The sequence below is a fragment of the Nicotiana tabacum genome, chromosome 23 (assembly GCF_000715075.1).
Source record: "Nicotiana tabacum cultivar K326 chromosome 23, ASM71507v2, whole genome shotgun sequence".
Lineage (NCBI taxonomy): Eukaryota > Viridiplantae > Streptophyta > Magnoliopsida > Solanales > Solanaceae > Nicotiana > Nicotiana tabacum.
This window is the reverse complement of record NC_134102.1, coordinates 30,757,678-30,777,407: the sequence shown is the minus strand read 5'-3', so window position 1 is coordinate 30,777,407 and position 19,730 is coordinate 30,757,678. Positions and strand designations below refer to the sequence as shown.

The following is a 19,730-nucleotide window of genomic DNA, read 5'->3' as shown; positions in this document are numbered from 1 at the left end:
AAAAGCACCTTTGGCCAAAAATTGAGGTGTTTGGCCAAGTTTTTGGAAGGAAAAAAAGTGTTTTTGAGGAGAAGCAGAAGCATTTTTTGAGAAGCAGAAAAAAGTAACTTTTCTCCAAAAGCACTTTTCTGAGAAATACTTTTGAGAAAAATATATTTAGAAGCAGTTTTCAAAAGCTTGGTCAAACACTAATTACTACTCAAAAGTGTTTTTCAAATTAATTAGCCAAACACAAACTGATTCTTACAAAAAGCACTTTTTTAAAAATATTTTTGAGAAAAGTACTCCTCGTTAAAGAGTATCTTTGAGGATGATTAGGATTTTGGTTCAATAAGAAACGTGTAAAACATTTGATGTAGACTTACCAATACAAACAGTAAATAATTGATTCTAGCGCCCGACTATCACTGATACTCCACTATTTAGAGCAAAATGTTTTATTCAGTATAGACTAATAAGAGAAAATGAAGAAAGACAGTATCCACGTTGTAATGGTGCCATGGTTAGCATTTGGTCACCTGCAGCCATTTTTCCAACTCTCCGTAGCCTTGGCCAAAGAAAAAGTTCATGTCTCTTTCCTTTCCACTCCCAGAAACATTAAGAGACTCCCTAAACTTCCTCCTAACTTAGCACCACTAGTAAATCTAGTAGAATTTCCACTGCCATCAGTCGACGGTAGCCCTTTGCCTGCTGATGCTGAGGCTAGTGTAGACATTTCTGCTGATCAAATGGAGTATTTATACCAAGCTTTTGATCTCCTTCAAGAACCTGTCAAAAACTTCATTGCTGATAAAAAAACTCATTGGGTCATCGCTGATTTCGTCCCCGATTGGGTGGCTGATATCGCTCGCGAACTTAACATCCCCCTCCTTAAATTCAGTGTCTTCACTGCTTCTTCACGGGTCTTCTTCGGGCCCCCAAAACCTAGAACCCAGCCCGGTCAAGTTAAAAATGGATCAAAGCCATTGCATGAACTTTTGGTATCACCACCACCATGGGTGGATTTCCCGTCGATGGTTGCTTTCCGGAAATATGAAGCTCTAGATCTAATTTCTATCCTGCGTGCAGAAAATGAATCGCGCGAAACTTTACTGGGACATGCTGCCGTAGTAGAAGGCTCATGTAGAGCTGTGGCTATACGTACTTGCATGGAATTTGAAGGTGATTACTTGGATACATATAACAAAGTCGCAGGTAAGCCAGTGATTCCGATAGGTTTGCTACCACCGAAAGAATTACCGGCGAATGAAAGAACTCTTGCTTGTCATCCAAATTGGCAGAAGATCTCTAAATGGCTTGACGAACAAAAGCCAAGGTCGGTTGTGTTTGTGGGATTCGGAAGCGAATGTAAACTTACCAAGAATCAAGTATATGAAATAGCAAACGGAGTACAACTTTCAGGACTACCGTTTTTGTGGATACTACAAAAGCCCAGTTGGGCTTTGAACGACGTTGATGCTTTGCCATCAGGTTTTGGCGCCGCAACGGAGGGGAGAGGGTTGGTGCACATTGGCTGGGCACCACAGAAGGAGATTCTTGCACATCCGTCCATTGGAGGATCCTTATTTCATGGAGGATGGGGTTCAGCCATTGAAACTTTACAACATGGCCATGTTCTTGTGGTGCTGCCTTTTGTTTTTGACCAGGGATTGAATGCAAGATTGCTAGTAGAAAAAGGTGTGGCAATTGAAGTGAGGAGGAACGAAGAAGATGGATCGTTTAGTGGAAATGACATAGCAACGTCATTAAGAGAAGCGATAGTTTCTGAGGAAGGGGAAGAGCTTAGAGCTCGAGCAAGAAAAGCTGCTGCTATTTTTGGAGACCAGAAGCTTCATGACTCCTATGTCAAAAACTTTGTTGAGTATATGAGAAGTAACGGTGAGATGAAGGTTTAGTCATCAACCAGAAAATTAGAAAAGATATTGTGTTCTGAATGCATGTCAATCTAGTTATAACAATATTTTTTCAGCTTGTACGCATTGAAATGACGGACAATTATGTATTCCAAAAAAAAAAATCAACTATGTATTGGTTGCAATAAATGAACTACGTCGTTGTTACAATGATAGATTTTCTTGCGCTAATAGGTAAAGTTATTAATTTTTCCTCTTTTAATTCGGTCTAATAATTGCAGACTAACGGGCAACTCCTGATGTGATAAGTATTTGTGATCACGCGCCCCCGAGTTCCTAAATAAAACAATAAGGGCACGGTTTGATGTATTTTAGTAACAATAATCATGATATGAATAACCTTCATTTTATCCTATGTTTGGTCACAATTTCAATTTCATTATATTAATCTTAGTGTATTAACTTATAAGTTAATCTTGGTATTATTTTGTATTGGATCTCAAGCGAAAAAACAATACAGGAAAGTTTGCCTCGATTTCGTACCTCTTGCTGCCCGCACCAAACAATATTTTACTCCTAGTGATGTCCAACTAACTGCTGCACCTCAATGGATTTCAGGGAGAACCAACTAGCTCTAGTTTCAAGTAGAGTATCACCCTTAACCACAACTCATTCTTCAACCTCAGCCGGTTCTTACCTCCACTTAGTTTCACCCAACTTAGTTTCACCCACGAGGAAACACGAGATCTAGTGGTCGAAAGGCTGTTCCAGCCACCTACTAAACGGGTAGATCAGAAAAGCTACCAAGTGTTAATAAAAGCATTACAGCTAGAGAGATGGCCAAATGCCATGAGGGCGACAGGCATCAAAAAGAAGAGTAAATCTCATCGACTTTCTAAGCACGAACCATGAAATAAGTCGATAAAGCATAAATCCAATTTCAAAATTTCGATCGGTAAATGCACAATATTTGAATTACCTGAAGATCTTATTCTACATATTATCACCAACTTCATCCTTGAACAGGATAGATCCCCAAAGTTTGGGTTCACAAGCAGTGACAATTTTCCTATGAAGACTCTCTTTTGCTACGGGTCATGTGGAAGCGATAGTTCTGAAAAGTCTTAATTGTTGAATGACTTCAGTTTACATGCGACAGCCATCCATTTACTACAAGAAAGCCCACACTTTTTCTCAGCTTAAAAAGCCGTCAGCAAGCTCGTGATTGCGGTCAAAATTCAACAGCGAAATCCAACAACAGCACACAGCCAATAGTAGTATTTACCATATTCGGGTACTGCCATAACAATAGCTCAACAGCAAAAATCCTATGATAAAATCAACAATTTCAAGCAAAACTCCCACTGGAACTAGCACCAAATCTCCACCTCCACGACCGAACCCCAGCCTTCCTCCAGGTCCCTGGAAAAAGTTGGCAATACCCAATTTAATGAAAACATGTCAGAAAATAAATGAACAAGCATGAAGAATACAGTCCAAACTGCTTAAAAAGCAGTACTTAGACGAGAAATTATAACCTTTACTTACAACATTGACTTTTCAGGGCTATATTTTATTGTGGCCGTAATCAAAGTAAAGGATTATTTTTTTTAAAAAGATAAAAGTATCTATGTGCTTTAGCCATATAACTTGTCATGGTCTTATGTCACTTTGACAGCAGCTAGCAAGTACACTTCATACAGCTACATCATGCATGAACTTTTCCCTATATAAAGGGATATTCATCACTTACCACGCAATACAGACAAACATAAAGCAAAAGGTTTGACTCCGCAGAGACTGATAAAGCAGAAAAAGAAAAAGAACATGAGCGGAGATAATGTTCACATTGTAATGGTGCCATGTTAGCATTTGGTCACCTGAACCCATTTTTTCAAATCTCCACAGCCTTAGCCAAAGTTCCTATCCACTCCCAAGAACAATAAGAGACTTCCTAAACTTCCTCCTAACTTAGCACCACTAGTAATGTAATGCAGTTTCCACTACCATCACTTGATATTAGGAGTCTTCTGTCAAAGGATGCTCAGTCAACCTTGGACATTCCTTCTGATAGAGTTGAAGCAAGCTTATGATCTCCCTCAAGAACCCGTCATACGCTTCATTGCTGATAAAGATGTGATTGGGTCATTGCTGATTTCATTCCCCACTGAGTGGCTGATATCGCTCGAGAACTTGATATGCCCCTCATTAAATTCAGTCTTCATTGCTGCTTCACGGGTCCTCTCCGGGGCCCCAAACCCCAGAGCTGCCCCAGATAGGGTTCAAGATGAAAGCCATTACATGAACTTTTGACATCACAACCACCATCAGTGGATTTCCCATTGATAGTTGCATAACGAAAACATGAAGCCCTGGAACTAATATATGCCGTATATGGAGAGAATGTTTCGCCCCGAGCTTTACTGGGACACGATGCCATACAGAACACATGTAGAGCTGTGGCTATACGTACTTGCACTGAATTATAAAGTGATTACTTAGAGACATAAAAAAGTCTAACAGAAAGCCACTGATTCCCGTTGGATTGCTACCGGCGGAAATATTACCAGCGCATGAAAGAACTCTTGCTTGTCAGCCACATGGGCAGAAGCTCTCCAAATGGTTCGATAAACAAAAGCCAAGATCTTTTGTGTTTGTGGGATTCGGTACTGAATGTAAAGTTACCATTTACCAATAATCAACTATATGAAATAGCAAACAGAGTACAACTCTTTGGACTGTCATTTCTGTGGATACTACAGAAGCCCAGAAGGCTTTGAACGACATTGATGCTTTACCATCAGGTTTTGGCAACGGAGGGGATAGGGTTGGTGCACATTGGCTGGGAACCAAAGACGGGAATTCTAGAACATTTATCTATTGGAGGATCCCTGTACGTGCAGGTTTCGGTTCAGCCATTGAAAGTTTGAAGCACGGTCATGTTCTTGTGGTGTTGCTCTTTGCTTTGACCAAGGATTGAAAGCAAGATTGCTAGTGTAACAAGCTCGGTACATATGATGTGAGAAGGCACGGTAGAAAATATGTTATTGATATTGGATGATAAATATAATACAAGGAGTCCCTATTTATAGCTATACACTACAAGGAGATATTACTCATCTTCCAATGTGGGACAAGACTACACTATACATATCTGTAAACTAACACTCCCCCTCAAGCCGGTGCATACACATCATATGTACCAAGCTTGTTACATAGGTAACTAATACGAGAACCAGAAAGATACTTTGTGAAAATATATGCTAGTTGATCATTCGACTTTACAAACTTTGTAACAATATCTCCTGAAAATATTTTTTCTGTGACAAAGTGACAATCGATCTCAATGTGTTTAGTTCTCTCATGAAACACCGGATTTGACGCAATATGAAGAGCAGCTTGGTTATCACATACTAGTTCCATCTTGCCGATTTCTCCGAACTTTAACTCCTTGAGCTACTGCTTGACCCAAACTAACTCACACGTCGCCATAGCCATGGCCCGATATTCGGTTTCGACGCTAGATCGAGCAACTACATTCTGTTTCTACCTCTTCCACGAGACCAAATTACCTCCTAATAAAACACAATATCCAGATGTAGAACGTCTATCAAAAGGTGATCCTGCCCAATCAGCATCTGTGTACCCAACAATCTGCCCGTGGCCTCGATCCTCGAATAGTAATCATTTGCCTGGAGCTGAATTTATATATCGAAGAATGCGAACAACTGCATCCCAGTGACTATCACAGGGAGAATCCATAAAATGACTTACAACACTCGCCGGAAAAGAAATGGCAGGTCTAGTCACTGTGAGGTAATTCAATTTGCCAACCAACCTCCTATATCTCGTAGGGTCTCTAAGAGGCTCCCCCTGTCTAGGCAGAAGCTTAGCATTCGAATCCATACGAGAGTCAATAGGTCTGCATCATTCCAGTCTCCTCAAGAATGTCTAAGGCATATTTCCGCTGTGAAATAACAATACCTGAGCTAGACTGAGCGACCTCAATACCTAGAAAATACTTCAATCTGCACAGATCCTTAGTTTGTAAGATTGCTAGTGTAACAAGCTAGGTACATATGATGTGAGAAGGCACGGGAGAAAATATGTTACTGATATTGGATGATAAATACAATACAAGGGGTCCCTATTTATAGCTATACACTACAAGGAGATATTACTCATCTTCCAATGTGGGACAAGACTACACTATACATATCTGTAAACTAACACTCCCCCTCAAGCCGGTGCATACACATCATATGTACCAAGTTTGTTACACATGTAACTAATACGAGAACTAGAAATAGACTTAGTGAAAAAACATCTGCTAGTTGATCATTCGACTTTACAAACTTTGTAACAATATCTCCTGAAAGTATTTTTTCTGTGACGAAGTGACAGTCGATCTCAATGTGTTTAGTCCTCTCATGAAACACCGGATTTAACGCAACATGAAGAGCAGCTTGGTTATCACACACTAGTTCCATCTTGCTGATTTCTCCGAACTTTAACTCCTTGAGCAAATGCTTGACCCAAACTAACTCACACATCGCCATAGTCATGGCCCGATATTCGGTTTCGGCGCTAGATCGAGCAACTACATTTTATTTCTTGCTCTTCCACGAGACCAAATTACCTCCTACTAAAACACAATATCCAGACGTAGAACATCCATCAAAAGGTGATCCTGCCCAAGCAGCATCTGTGTACCCAACAATCTGCTCGTGGCCTCGATCCTCGAATAGTAATCATTTGCGTGGAGCTGACTTTATATATCGAAGAATGCGAACAACTGCATCCCAGTGACTATCACAGGGAGAATCCATAATCTGACTTACAACACTCACCGAAAAAGAAATGTCAGGTCTAGTCACTGTGAGGTAATTCAATTTGCCAACCAACCTCCTATATCTCGTAGGGTCTCTAAGAGGCTCCCCCTGTCCAGGCAGAAGCTTAGCATTCGGATCCATAGGAGAGTCAATAGGTCTGCATCATTCCAGTCTCCTCAAGAATGTCTAAGGCATACTTCCGCTGTGAAATAACAATACCTGAGCTACACTGAGCGACCTCAATACCTAGAAAATACTTCAATCTGCCCAGATCCTTAGTCTGGAAGTGCTGAAAGAGATCTGTACATATGATGTGAGAAGGCACGGGAGAAAATATGTTACTGATATTGGATGATAAATACAATACAAGGGGTCCCTATTTATAGCTATACACTACAAGGAGATATTACTCATCTTCCAATGTGGGACAAGACTACACTATACATATCTGTAAACTAACACTCCCCCTCAAGCCGGTGCATACACATCATATGTACCAAGTTTGTTACACATGTAACTAATACGAGAACCAGAAAGAGACTTAGTAAAAATATCTGCTAGTTGATCATTCGACTTTACAAACTTTGTAAAATATCTGCTAGTTGATCATTCGACTTTACAAACTTTGTAACAATATCTCCTGAAAGTATTTTTTCTGTGACAATCGATCTCAATGTGTTTAATCCTCTCATGAAACACCGGATTTAACGCAATATGAAGAGCAGCTTGGTTATCACACACTAGTTCCATCTTGCTGATTTCTCCGAACTTTAACTCCTTGAGCAACTGCTTGACCCAAACTAACTCACACATCGCTATAGTCATGGCCCGATATTCGGTTTCGGCGCTAGATCGAGAAACTACATTTTGTTTCTTGCTCTTCCACGAGACCAAATTACCTCCTACTAAAACACAATATCCAGACGTAGAACATCCATCAAAAGGTGATCCTGCCCAAGCAGCATCTGTGTACCCAACAATCTGCTCGTGGCCTCGATCCTCGAATAGTAATCATTTGCGTGGAACTGACTTTATATATCGAAGAATGCGAACAACTGCATCCCAGTGACTATCACAGGGAGAATCCATAATCTGACTTACAGAAAAAGAAATGTCAGGTCTAGTCACTGTGAGGTAATTCAATTTGCCAACCAACCTCCTATATCTCGTAGGGTCTCTAAGAGGCTCCCCCTGTCCAGGCAGAAGCTTAGCATTCGGATCCATAGGAGAGTCAATAGGTCTGCATCATTCCAGTCTCCTCAAGAATGTCTAAGGCATACTTCCGCTGTGAAATAACAATACCTGAGCTAGACTGAGCGACCTCAATACCTAGAAAATACTTCAATCTGCCCAGATCCTTAGTTTGGAAGATTGCTAGTGTAACAAGCTCTGTACATATGATGTGAGAAGGCACGGGAGAAAATATGTTATTGATATTGGATGATAAATACAATACAAGGGGTCCTTATTTATAGTTATACACTACAAGGAGATATTACTCATCTTCCAATGTGGGACAAGACTACACTATACATATCTGTAAACTAACACTCCCCCTCAAGCCGGTGCATACACATCATATGTACCAAGCTTGTTACACATGTAACTAATACGAGAACCAGAAAGAGACTTAGTGAAAATATATGCTAGTTGATCATTCGACTTTACAAACTTTGTAACAATATCTCCCGAAAGTATTTTTTCTGTGACAAAGTGACAGTCGATCTCAATGTGTTTAGTCCTCTCATGAAACACCGGATTTGACGCAATATGAAGAGCAGCTTGGTTATCACACACTAGTTCCATCTTGCTGATTTCTCCGAACTTTAACTCCTTGAGCAACTGCTTGACCCAAACTAACTCACACATCGCCATAGCCATGGCCCGATATTCGGTTTCGGCGCTAGATCGAGCAACTACATCTGTTTCTTGCTCTTCCACGAGACCAAATTACCTCCTACTAAAACACAATATCCAGACGTAGAACGTCTATCAAAGGTGATCCTGCCCAATCAGCATCTGTGTACCCAACAATCTGCTCGTGGCCTCGATCCTCGAATAGTAATCATTTGCCTGGAGCTGACTTTATATATCGAAGAATGCGAACAACTGCATCCCAGTGACTATCATAGGGAGAATCCATAAACAGACTTACAACACTCACCGGATAAGAAATGTTAGGTCTAGTCACTGTGAGGTAATTCAATTTGCCAACCAACCTCCTATATCTCGTAGGGTCTCTAAGAGGCTCCCCCTATACAGGCAGAAGCTTAGCATTCGGATCCATAGGAGAGTCAATAGGTTTGCATCATTCCAGTCTCCTCAAGAATGTCTAAGGCATACTACCGCTGTGAAATAACAATACCTTAGCTAGACTGAGCGACCTCAATACCTAGAAAATACTTCAATCTGCCCAGATCCTTAGTCAGGAAATACTGAAAGAGATGTTGCTTCAGATTAGTAATACAATCTTGATCATTACCAATAATAACAATATCATCAACATAAACCACTAGATAAATACACAGATTAGGAGCAGAATGCCAATAAAACACAGAGTGATCAACCTCACTACGAGTCATGTCGAACTCCTGAATAATTGTGCTGAACTTACCAAACCAAGCTCGAGGGGACTGTTTCAAACAATATAGTGACCTGCGCAATCTGCACACACAACCATTAAACTCCCCCTAAGCAACAAAACCAGGTGGTTGCTCCATATAAACTTCTTCCTCAAGATCACCGTGGAGAAAAGCATTCTTAATGTTTAACTGATAAAGAGGCCAATGACGTACAGCAGCCATGGACAAAAAGAGACGAACAAATGCTACTTTAGCCACGGGAGAGAAAGTATCACTATAATCAAGCCTAAAAATCTGAGTATATCTTTTTGCAACAAGACGAGCCTTAAGCTGATCAACTTGGCCATCTGTGCCGACTTTGACTGCATAAACCCAACGACAACCAACGGTAGACTTACCTGCAGGAAGAGGAACAAGCTCCCAAGTGTCACTGGCATGTAAAGCAGACATCTCGTCAATCATAGCATGTCGCCATTCTGAATAAGATAGTGTCTCACCTGTAGACTTAGGGATAGAAACAGTGGACAAAGAAGATATAAAAACATAATGAGGTGACGACAAACGATGATAACTTAAACCAACATAGTGGGGATTAGGATTAAGTATGGATCGTACACCTTTGCGGAGTGCAATTGGTTGACTAAGAGGAGACAAGTCCGCAGTAGGTGCAGAATCTGATGCGGACGTGAATCACCTGGGCCTGATGCTGGATGTGGACGACGATGATAAGTCAAGAGTGGTGGAGCTGCAGAAGGTTGAACTGGATTATGTGGAGGAACTGGAGCTATAGGTGGTGGAGTTACAACCGGAGCTGTAGGTAGTGGAACTGGAGCTATAAGTGGTGGAGCTACAACTGGAGCTGTAGGTGGTGGAGCTGGAGTGACTGAATCTCCAAAAGATGAAACTGGTAGTACCTTAGAAATATCTAAGTGATGACATGAACCTGTGAAGCATGATTGGGTTTCAAAGAAGGTAACATCAGCGGACATAAGGTACCGCTGGAGGTCAGGAGAGTAGCATCGATACCCCTTTTGTGTTCTCGAGAAACCCAGAAATACGCACTTAAGAGCACGAGGAGCTAACTTAATTGTTCCTGGAGTAAGGTTATGGACAAAACAAGTGCTTCCAAAGATACGGGGTGAAAAAGAGAACAAAGGTAAGTGGGGAAACATGACAGAGAATGGAACTTAGTTCTGGATAGCTGAAGATGGCATACGATTAATAAGATAGCAATATGTAAGAATTGCATCCCCCCAAAAACACAACGGAGCATGAGATTGTATGAGTAGGGTACGAGCAGTTTCAATAAGATGTCTATTCTTTCTTTCAGCTACCCCATTTTGTTGAGATGTGTACGGACAAGATGTTTGATAAATAATCCCATGAGATTTCATAAGTTGCTGAAATGGGGAAGACAAATACTCTCAGGCATTATCACTACGAAATGTGCGAATAGAAACCCCAAATTGATTTTGAATTTCAGCGTGGAAGGTCTGGAAAATAAAAAACAACTCAGATCGATTTCTTATCAAAAATATCCAAGTGCACCTGGAATAATCATCAATGAAACTGACAAAGTAGCGGAATCTCAATGTGGAACTGACCCGACTAGGACCCCAAACATCTGAATGGACTCAAGTAAAAGGTGACTGTGCTCGATTATCAAGACGCCAAGGGAAATGGGAGCGGGTATGCTTACCGAGCTGACATGACTCACACTCTAGAGCTGACAAGTGAGATAAACCAGATACCATTTTCTGAAGTTTTGATAAACTGGGATGTCCCAACCATTTATGTAATAAATCTGGTGAATCAGTAACAGAACAAGTTGTAGAAGGAAGAGAAGATGTGAGTCCATGTGATTTAGCAAGGATAAGGTAATAAAGTCCGTTTGATTCATGCTCGGTACCAATGATTCGCCCCGTACTGTGTTCCTGCATAAAAACATGGGTCATCAAGAAATAAAACAGCGCATTTAAGTGATTTGGCTAAGCGACTAACAGCTATGAGATTAAAAGAACTATTGGGAACATAAAGGACCGAATTTAAAGGTAAGGAAGGAAGTGGGCTTGCTTGGCCTATTGCAGTTGCCATGATTTGAGACTCATTGGCCATTGTGACTTTTGAAAGAGATTGAGAATACGAAATAGTAGTGAAAAGAAATTTGTTAGCAGAAATATGATCTGATGCACCTGAATCAATGACCCAAGACTCAGAGGATGAAGATGGGGAGATGGGGAGAAACAAGTCATGCTATTACCTGTTTGAACAACAGAAACCATCTCAGAAGATGTCTGCTTACATGCTTTATACTGAAGGAACTCAATATACTCTGCTAAAGAAACCATCCGACTATTCAAAGCATCGGTTCCCATGTCACTACAATTTGTAGTAGTAGGGTTAACTTGAAACACTGTAGCCGGAAATACTATTCACGCCGAAAACACTGTAGCTCGCCCGAAAATTCCAAAGTTGTCGGAATTTGTCGAAACCAGGATGGATAGACTCGGAATTCCTTTGCGAGCAAGCTGTCCTGAAGAAATGTTTTCAAAAAATGGCCGGAAAGGTCACTGTTCACGCCGAAAAAATATAAAAGTGGTCGGAATTTGATTTGAATTAGATGGGTAAGCTCAGAATTTTGAGGAGAGCACACTGTCCTGAAGAAGCTTCGCGAAAAAATGGTCGGAAAGTGGCCGGAACCCTCGCCGGAAAAGTTGTTGTTGCCGGCGCGTGGAGTAGCGTGGCAGCTTTTCTGCCGGATAAAATTTCAGGGGTTGGTCGTCGGAGGGTGATCTACCTCGTGGTGGTGTTGGTTTTAGCACAACACCGACAGAAAGTGACTTTCACTTAGACAAGTCTTAGGTCACTGGAAAAATTGCACGATGACTAAGTTCTTTCTTCCCGGTTAACGCTGGAATGACGCACAACGATCTTTTCTCACTAATGCTCTGATACCATGTGAGAAGGCATGGGAGAAAATATGTTATTGATATTGGATGATAAATACAATACAAGAGGTCCCTATTTATAGCTATACACTACAAGGAGATATTACTCCTCTTCCAATGTGGGACAAGACTACACTATACATATCTGTAAACTAACATACTCATTTGAGCTTTACCATCAGGTTTTGGCAACGGAGGAGATAGGGTTGGTGCACATTGGCTGGGAACCAAAGACGGAAATTCTAGAACATTTATCTATTGGAGGATCCCTGTACGTGCAGGTTTCGGTTCAGCCATTGAAACTTTGAAGCACGGTCATGTTCTTGTGGTGTTGCTCTTTGCTTTGAACAAGGATTGAATGCAAGATTGCTAGTAGCAAAAGGAGTAGCGATTAAGGAGAAGAGTAACGAAGAAGATGGATCATTTAGTGGAAATGAAATCGCAATGGCAATGTCATTAAGAAGCAATGGTCTCGGAGGAAGGGGAAGAGCTTAGAGCTTGAGCAAGAAAGGATGCTGCAATTTTGGAGACCGGAAGCTTTATAACTCCTACATCAAAAACTTTGTTGAATATTCGGAAAGTAATGGTGAGATTAAGGTTTATTCATCAACCAGCAAAGTACAAATAATTTCTATGTGTCAATGCATGTCAATCTCCAATCTTAATCTACAACTGTATTGCCAGCTGTTCAGCAATTCCCAAGTATGTGTCACACAGATTATGCATTTCCTTTTCTTAACCATTTTTACCATCCTTACCCCCATGCAATCCTTGACAGTGAGGTAGGTAAGAATATTCAGTTTTTTAGGATGCACCAGTTATATTTTAAAACATGCGCCTATATTCTATTCTAAGTTGAAGAAATTCTTTCACCCAGTTCAATATCTATCAACTAGCTAAACAGCCTTTCTAAAGTATCAAGGATTTATTTTCACGAAAGTGTAAGGGTTGATAGCTCCTATAATGTTTAAGATGCTCTGTCAAAATATTACATGATCACCCCTTTTTGGCCAAACAGCACAAGCTTGCATAAGATATTCACAAGCTACAGCGTCACTCATTCCTCAGAACTGTATACATTCCTCAAAACTGTACATTGTGTTGAGTATATGCAAAAGACAAAATCAAGAAATATCTAACCTCAAAGGTAAGACATCTTCTATCCAGCGAATCACTGAGTCCATGGATCAGCCAGTTTGCCCCCATGTTGCTTAATTATTCGGGCTGCTTGCAGAAGAATATCCTGCTGTGTTGAAAACAATTTGTCCTTGCTCTATATTCATAAAAGACAATTATTAGATGAATAAAGTGAAACCCATAAACAAGATCCATGAGCAGCTGACCGAAGGGAAACATTGGAAGCATAAGCTGATCACCGATATAATTGCACATGAAATCCTCAGATACACAGCAAATAAAACATACGATTCAACGGAAACTGATCAGTGAAATAATTGCACATGGAAATCGTCAGATACACAGCAAACAAAACAACTTAAAGATTCAATGGTAAGTATCATGTCAGCATTTGTTCCAAACATTTTGTTGTGTATCAATTACAGAAATCAAAGGCAGACCTTAGAAAAAGAAATGGCTTTTCTTCCTTTTCTTTTTTTTTTTTTTTGGCAGTGTAACATGTATCAGTATATTAATCAATCTTCAGCACAAAGCTTGTGCTTGAAGCCAAAAGATGAAGTTTACAAAAACTTACAAGGCTCACTATTATAATCCTTGCACTTCTTGCAAGGAGTCTAGGACTTGTAAAATTGACTCTAAATCATCACTATACTCTGCTTTACACCAAAAACAAAAAAGAAGAATACAATTCATCTTAATTTTCTTAGTAGAGCTAATGGTATCTTCAAAGCATCTTGAATTCCTCTCCTTCTATACTGTCCACCAAATAGTTGCAGGAACAATTTTCCATCGGTCTTTGTTTGAAGTAGTACACTTCCCCCTACATTCCAGCATGACAAGAGTTCAGATATTCTTCCTGGCATTGACCACCTAATACCCCTGAGGTTGATGAATAAATCTCACAACTGACTAGTCACTCTACAATGTAGAAACACATGGCTGATTGTCTCTACCTCTTGACCACATAAGTAGCACCTCGAGCACACTGGTATTCCCCTTCTCCTCAAATTGTCATGTGTTAAAAACAGCTTCTCTAACTACCAACCAAGAAAAACATGCCACTTTATATGGTATCTTAACCCTCCAAATGTGTTTCCAAGGCCATAAATTGACTTGTTCTCCATCCTGGTTTAGGTACTCATAGGCTGAACTAACTGTGTACTTCCCACTGCTATTTTGGCTCCAGCTCAGTGTATCTTCTCCATCCTGCAGTCCTTTGCATAGCTCCGGTGTGTTAAAGAAATCTGTTATTCTAGGCAACTCCCAGTCATATCAAGGTCTTCTGAATGTGAGATTCCATGCTTGTGCCCCCCAAAGTTCATATACTGTAGCTCTATGTTGTTGATTCAGAGCATAAATGTCTGGAAAAAGATTCTTAAGACAACCAATTCCCAACCAGTTATCTTCCCAAAAAAGAGTTTTCCTGCCATCCCTTACATTGAATTTTAGCTTGTCCGCAAAATTTGGCCACAGGTTCCTTATAGTTCTCCACAAGCTGGTACCATAAGCATTGTTCACATGTTTAGTCATCCAAAATCCTTCCTTTCCATACTTAGCCTTTATCACCTTGCCCCACAAAGCTTGTTCCTCCATGGTAAACCTCCAAAGCCACTTCATCAAAAGACTTTTATTCTGCATTCTCAAGTTTCTAACCCCCAGACCTCCCTTCTTTTTGCTGAAGGTCAAAGTTTTCCATTTGACTAAATGAAAACCCTTCTTCTCTTTATTTCCATGCCAGAGGAAATTTCTTCTTAAGGTGTCCAGCCTTTTATCTACATTTGCAGGTATAGGAAATAAGGACAACATATATGTAGGGAGAGCATCTAGTACAGAGTTAATGAGAACCAATCTACCACCCATAGAAATGTAATTTGATTTCCATCTTGCTATCTTTTTCTCACATCTTTCCAGGACTCCATTCCAGATTATCATTGGATTTGCTCTTTGCTCCCAAAGGCATCCCCAAATACGTGGTTGGAATAATATCAATTTCGCCTCCCAAAATCCCTGCCAGCAGCTGAATATTTGGCACCTCGCTAACTGGAAAAAATTTGACTTTTTCTCCAATTAATATGAAGGCTAGAAATGGCTTCAAAAAGTATAAGAATAACTCTTAAATACTTTACTTGGTTCTCACCTGCATCACAGAAAATGAGGGTATCATATGCATATTGAAGATGAGTAACCTCCAACCTGTCAGTTTGGATCTTTGCCACACTGAAGCCCTTAATCCATCCATTGCCCTGTGCAGTTCTTACCATATTGTTGAACCCTTCCATGGCAAGTATGAATAAAAAGGGGATAAGGGATCGCCCTGTCTCAAGTCCTTTTCAGAAGGAAAGAAGCCTTCAAGAGATCCATTGATTAAGATGGTGAATCTGACAGTGCTTACACAGAATCTAATCCAACTTATCCATTTCCTACCAAAACCCATCTTTTGGAGAGTTCCAAGCAAAAATTCTCAATTTACATTGTCATATGCCTTTTCAATAACTAACTTGCACATAATTCCTGGTCTCTTCTCCTTGATTCTGGAATCTACGCACTCATTCGCAATCAAAACTGCATATGTGATTTGTCTTCCTTTTATAAATGTCATTTGCTATGAATCTACCAATTTGTGCATCACCCATTATAATCTTTCAGTGAGTAATTTGGAGATCAGTTTATAAATACTACCTATGAGACTGATAGGCCTAAAATCCCTTAACTCCTTGGCACCACTCTTTTTAGGTATCAATGCCACATAAGTGGTATTAAAACTCTTTTCAAAGAACTCCTGAGAATGAAAATTCTGGATAGTAGCCATTATGTCTGACTTCACCACGTCCCAGCATTTGATAAAAAAAACCATAGTATACCCATCCGGCCCCGTAGCTTTGTCTATTGCACAAGTCTTCAAGCACTCTAAGACTTCATTCTCCTCAAAAGAGTTTTGCAATGTCTGCTCTTCGTCCTCAGAGATAGAAGGACAATTGTTCATGTTGCAGGTAGGTCTCCATTCTTCCGTTTCAGACTATAATTTCTGATAGAAAGCAATAATCTCCCTTTTGATCTCTACTGGCTCTTCAATACTCTCTCCATCCACCTCCAATTTGCTAATGTTATTGTATCTTTTATGTGCATTAGCAGTTCTTTGAAAGAACTTGGCGTTCCTGTCTCCTTGTTTGAGCCATAATGCCCTTGATCTTTGCCTCCAAGCTATTTCTTCCATTTTAGCAAATTCTTCAAATTCGATGGAAAGATTTGTTCTCCTGGACATCTCCTCCTCATTAAGGTTCCACTATTGTTGACTTGTTGGACAGCATCCAACTCAGCAATTTGGTTCAAGATGAGGCTTTTTCCCCTCTTCAGGTTGCCATAGCTATTCGAGCTCCATTCTCTCAATTTTCCTTTAAGAGCTCTTAGTTTGCAAGCAAGAATGTAATCTGGTCTTCCTTCAAAGATGAAGGATGACCACCACTTCTAGACTCTATCAATAAAGCCTTCAGTCTCCAACCACCAGTTTTCGAACTTGAAATAGGATTTAGTGTGTTCCCAGTTGCCACACTTTAACACTAAAGATGTGTGATCAGAACGAACTCTAGGAAGAATTTCATGTTTGATGTTTTTGAGACAATCATTCCACTCCACTGAAACTGGAATCCTATCAATTCTAGAAATGGTCTCCTGACAGTTCCCTCTAGCCCATGTATAGATACCCTCTTCTAATTGAAGATCAACCAACTAACCAGAATCCTATCAATCCTAGAAATGGTCTCCTGACTGTTCCCTCTAGCCCATGTATAGATACCCCTTCTAATTGAAGATCAACCAACTCCATATCTTCGATGAATTTAGAGAACTCATTCATCGATCTGGTAATTCTGCTGCAATTCCTCTTTTCAGAGGGAAATCTGATAGTGTTAAAATCTGCATCTACCACCCAAGGCCCTGTGAATAGACTTCTAGTACCCCCTGTTTCCCACCACACTTTCCTCCTTTCTCTGATGCAATTAGGTGCATAAATTCCTATCATATACCAATTAAAATCTAGAGACTGTGACTCAAATTTGCAAGTCAATAAATAAGCACCAATAGTTACTACCTCCCCTTTCCAAATTTTACTATCCCATAGCATTAAGATACTACCTCTAGTGCCACTAGCCTCCAATTGCCCATATTTTATACCCCTGATCCCCAAATTTCTTTGACAATCCCTTCTATATATACATCAGCTTTCCAATTGAGAATCAAGATGTTAATCACCCTTCTCTTATCTTTACGATTCAATCCCCTCACATTCCATGATATGATTTTCACATTCATTGATCCATGGTTGAGGTTTCTTTCCCCCTATTTCTTGCCCCAGTACTTTTAAACTTCATATCGAAAATCAAACATTTTAACTCCTGACTGCCTTTCTTTTTGGGTGTAACCATATTTACTACTTCTGACTCTTGTCTCTTCGCTTGTCTGCATCTATCAATCTTCATAAATAAAGCCAGAGCATCCTCTTCGCAGCCATGGAAGTCCACCCCAAATTGTTTGTTGAGCTTAATTACATTCTGATGAACCCATAAGGATGCATCCATCTCCCCCTCTAAATCGTCGCTTTGTAATTGTATCTTCAGAGGTTCTGCTTCCTCAATTACCCAACCATCAGATTCAGTTTGTACTATCATCAGCATGTCCTTGCTGCTTCCCACCCCAACAGTTTGTAGACCTTCACCATCAATATTAGTCATGGCATCTTCATATTTATCACATTCTTCTTGGTTCATCAGTTGTTCTCTCTCCTGCAGGAGAGACAAAGAAATTTCCCTTTCTTCATTCTTTTCCTCTTCTGAAACTTGAGCAACATTAACTGGGATAAAACAGTTTGCTTCAATCTCCACGACAAACGGATCCACTTTATTCCAATTGGGCATAATGGACTGGGCCGAAATTAGAATTTGGGCCTCCTCACTTAAAACAGAGTCCAAAGGCTTCTTTTGAGAGTTAGCCTTTGTGGGGTAAGTAGGTTTATGGGACAGTGTAAAACCTGAGTTAAATACATTATTAGCCATCTGGACACCAGCATGTGCCCTTTTCCCTTTATCAAATTTTGAACTGGGCACGTTTCTTGATGTTCCCACGTGACCATCCCCTTCTTTAATACAACTGTATGCCTTTTGTACTTCAAAGTAGGGTTTCATTACCCAGCGGTCAATACTTTGCTTCCTTCTCTCATCGTCATCTTCTCCAGCAGCCACTGTCGTCGTAGATTCACACCAAATCGGTATAGTAAACAAATATTATCAAGCTCTGAGTGTCGTTCAAGTATTACATAACTATTATAAAATAGTTGAAAGAAAGTTATCTCGTATTTTAGCATTAAACACTAGATAAATTCATAAATATTGTGCTAGTATTTAAAGTAGACATGAAACTCAAGCAACAAATATCAAAATAAATTCCATTAGGAAAGACTGAAACAGAGAAGGCATACTGCATATCTTAAGTTGCACCCAAGAGTCAGCTCTGCATATGTTTTTTCTATTTTAGACAAGTAGCAGTATGGTGCCTCCTTTTCCAAGAAAACACTTGGATTAGATTTGAGCATGTTTTTTACATCATCTGAAATCTGGAGAATCTTATCGAAGTCTTCAACTTGGAAAGGAACTGTAGTGACCAAGGCACGCCATTGAGCACGTGATTTATTCACAATCACCTGTAATTTGCACAAAACAGTCTGTCAAATTCTCCTCCTTTTCTGTTGCTTCCGTTTCTTTACTTTAATTTTTTAGGGCCCAAATGGTGGAGAGAGGGAGGAAACTTCAACAAAGTAAGAAATATCAGAGCCAAAAGAACTAAAGGTGTTAGAGATCCATAGATTAAGAATCTATATGATTATTTTTCACTTTCACACAAGATAGAGAAATGAATTATATTCAGCTCCTTCACAAAAGATTTAATAGAAAGCTCTCTCTTGAGTGATCCATTGAAGTGTCCAGCCTCATAAAAGAAGTATGCATATAGACACAGTAACGCCAAGATATGTTTTGAGCAGATTTGCCACTAAGCAACACTAGTCACAATACCAAGATTCTGGATATCTGGAAGTATCTGACACACTTGTTCGATAGAAGTTAAGAAGTGGAAGCTGCCTTCAATTATAAGAAGCTATCCTGCTGAGCAAATAACCTATAAGATCTATTTGACACATGATCCAGCACGGCCAGCAAAGTTTCAGACATACTTGGGATTTGAACGTAAGACTAAAAGCAATTTTTGAACCCCTTTGCCATTACAATAGTATCTTCCTCTATGAAAAGGGGATTCCGCAGTTTATATATAAGCAAATAAACTTGTTTTTGCTTGCGCAATATAATTTTCAGATGAAGGGGATTCTTCAAT

At 40.0% G+C, this 19,730-nt stretch overlaps 2 protein-coding genes and 1 pseudogene across 4 annotated transcripts in view; 2 read left to right on the top strand and 1 right to left on the bottom strand.

The window, feature by feature from the left end:
- Positions 1-252: 252 nt before the first annotated feature.
- Positions 253-2,063, top strand: LOC107806565 (putative UDP-rhamnose:rhamnosyltransferase 1). Its single transcript, XM_016630734.2, has one exon. It carries the CDS (start codon positions 465-467, stop codon positions 1,893-1,895), a length of 1,431 nt encoding a protein of 476 aa, XP_016486220.1. The 5' UTR covers positions 253-464; the 3' UTR covers positions 1,896-2,063.
- Positions 2,064-2,770: 707 nt separating this feature from the next.
- LOC107766854 (mechanosensitive ion channel protein 1, mitochondrial) overlaps positions 2,771-19,730 on the bottom strand; it is a 31,085-nt gene continuing 14,125 nt past the window's right edge. For all 3 annotated transcript variants that reach the window (XM_075245295.1, XM_075245294.1, XM_075245296.1), the window contains exons 6-8: positions 18,823-19,044; positions 13,356-13,488; positions 2,771-3,275 (exon numbers count right to left, since the gene is read on the bottom strand). In XM_075245295.1, coding sequence (XP_075101396.1) covers positions 13,387-13,488; positions 18,823-19,044 — 324 coding nt within the window. In that variant the 3' untranslated portion in view covers positions 2,771-3,275; positions 13,356-13,386. The remainder of the gene's footprint in view (positions 3,276-13,355; positions 13,489-18,822; positions 19,045-19,730) is intronic.
- On the top strand, positions 3,595-13,105 carry LOC142176996 (putative UDP-rhamnose:rhamnosyltransferase 1; annotated as a pseudogene).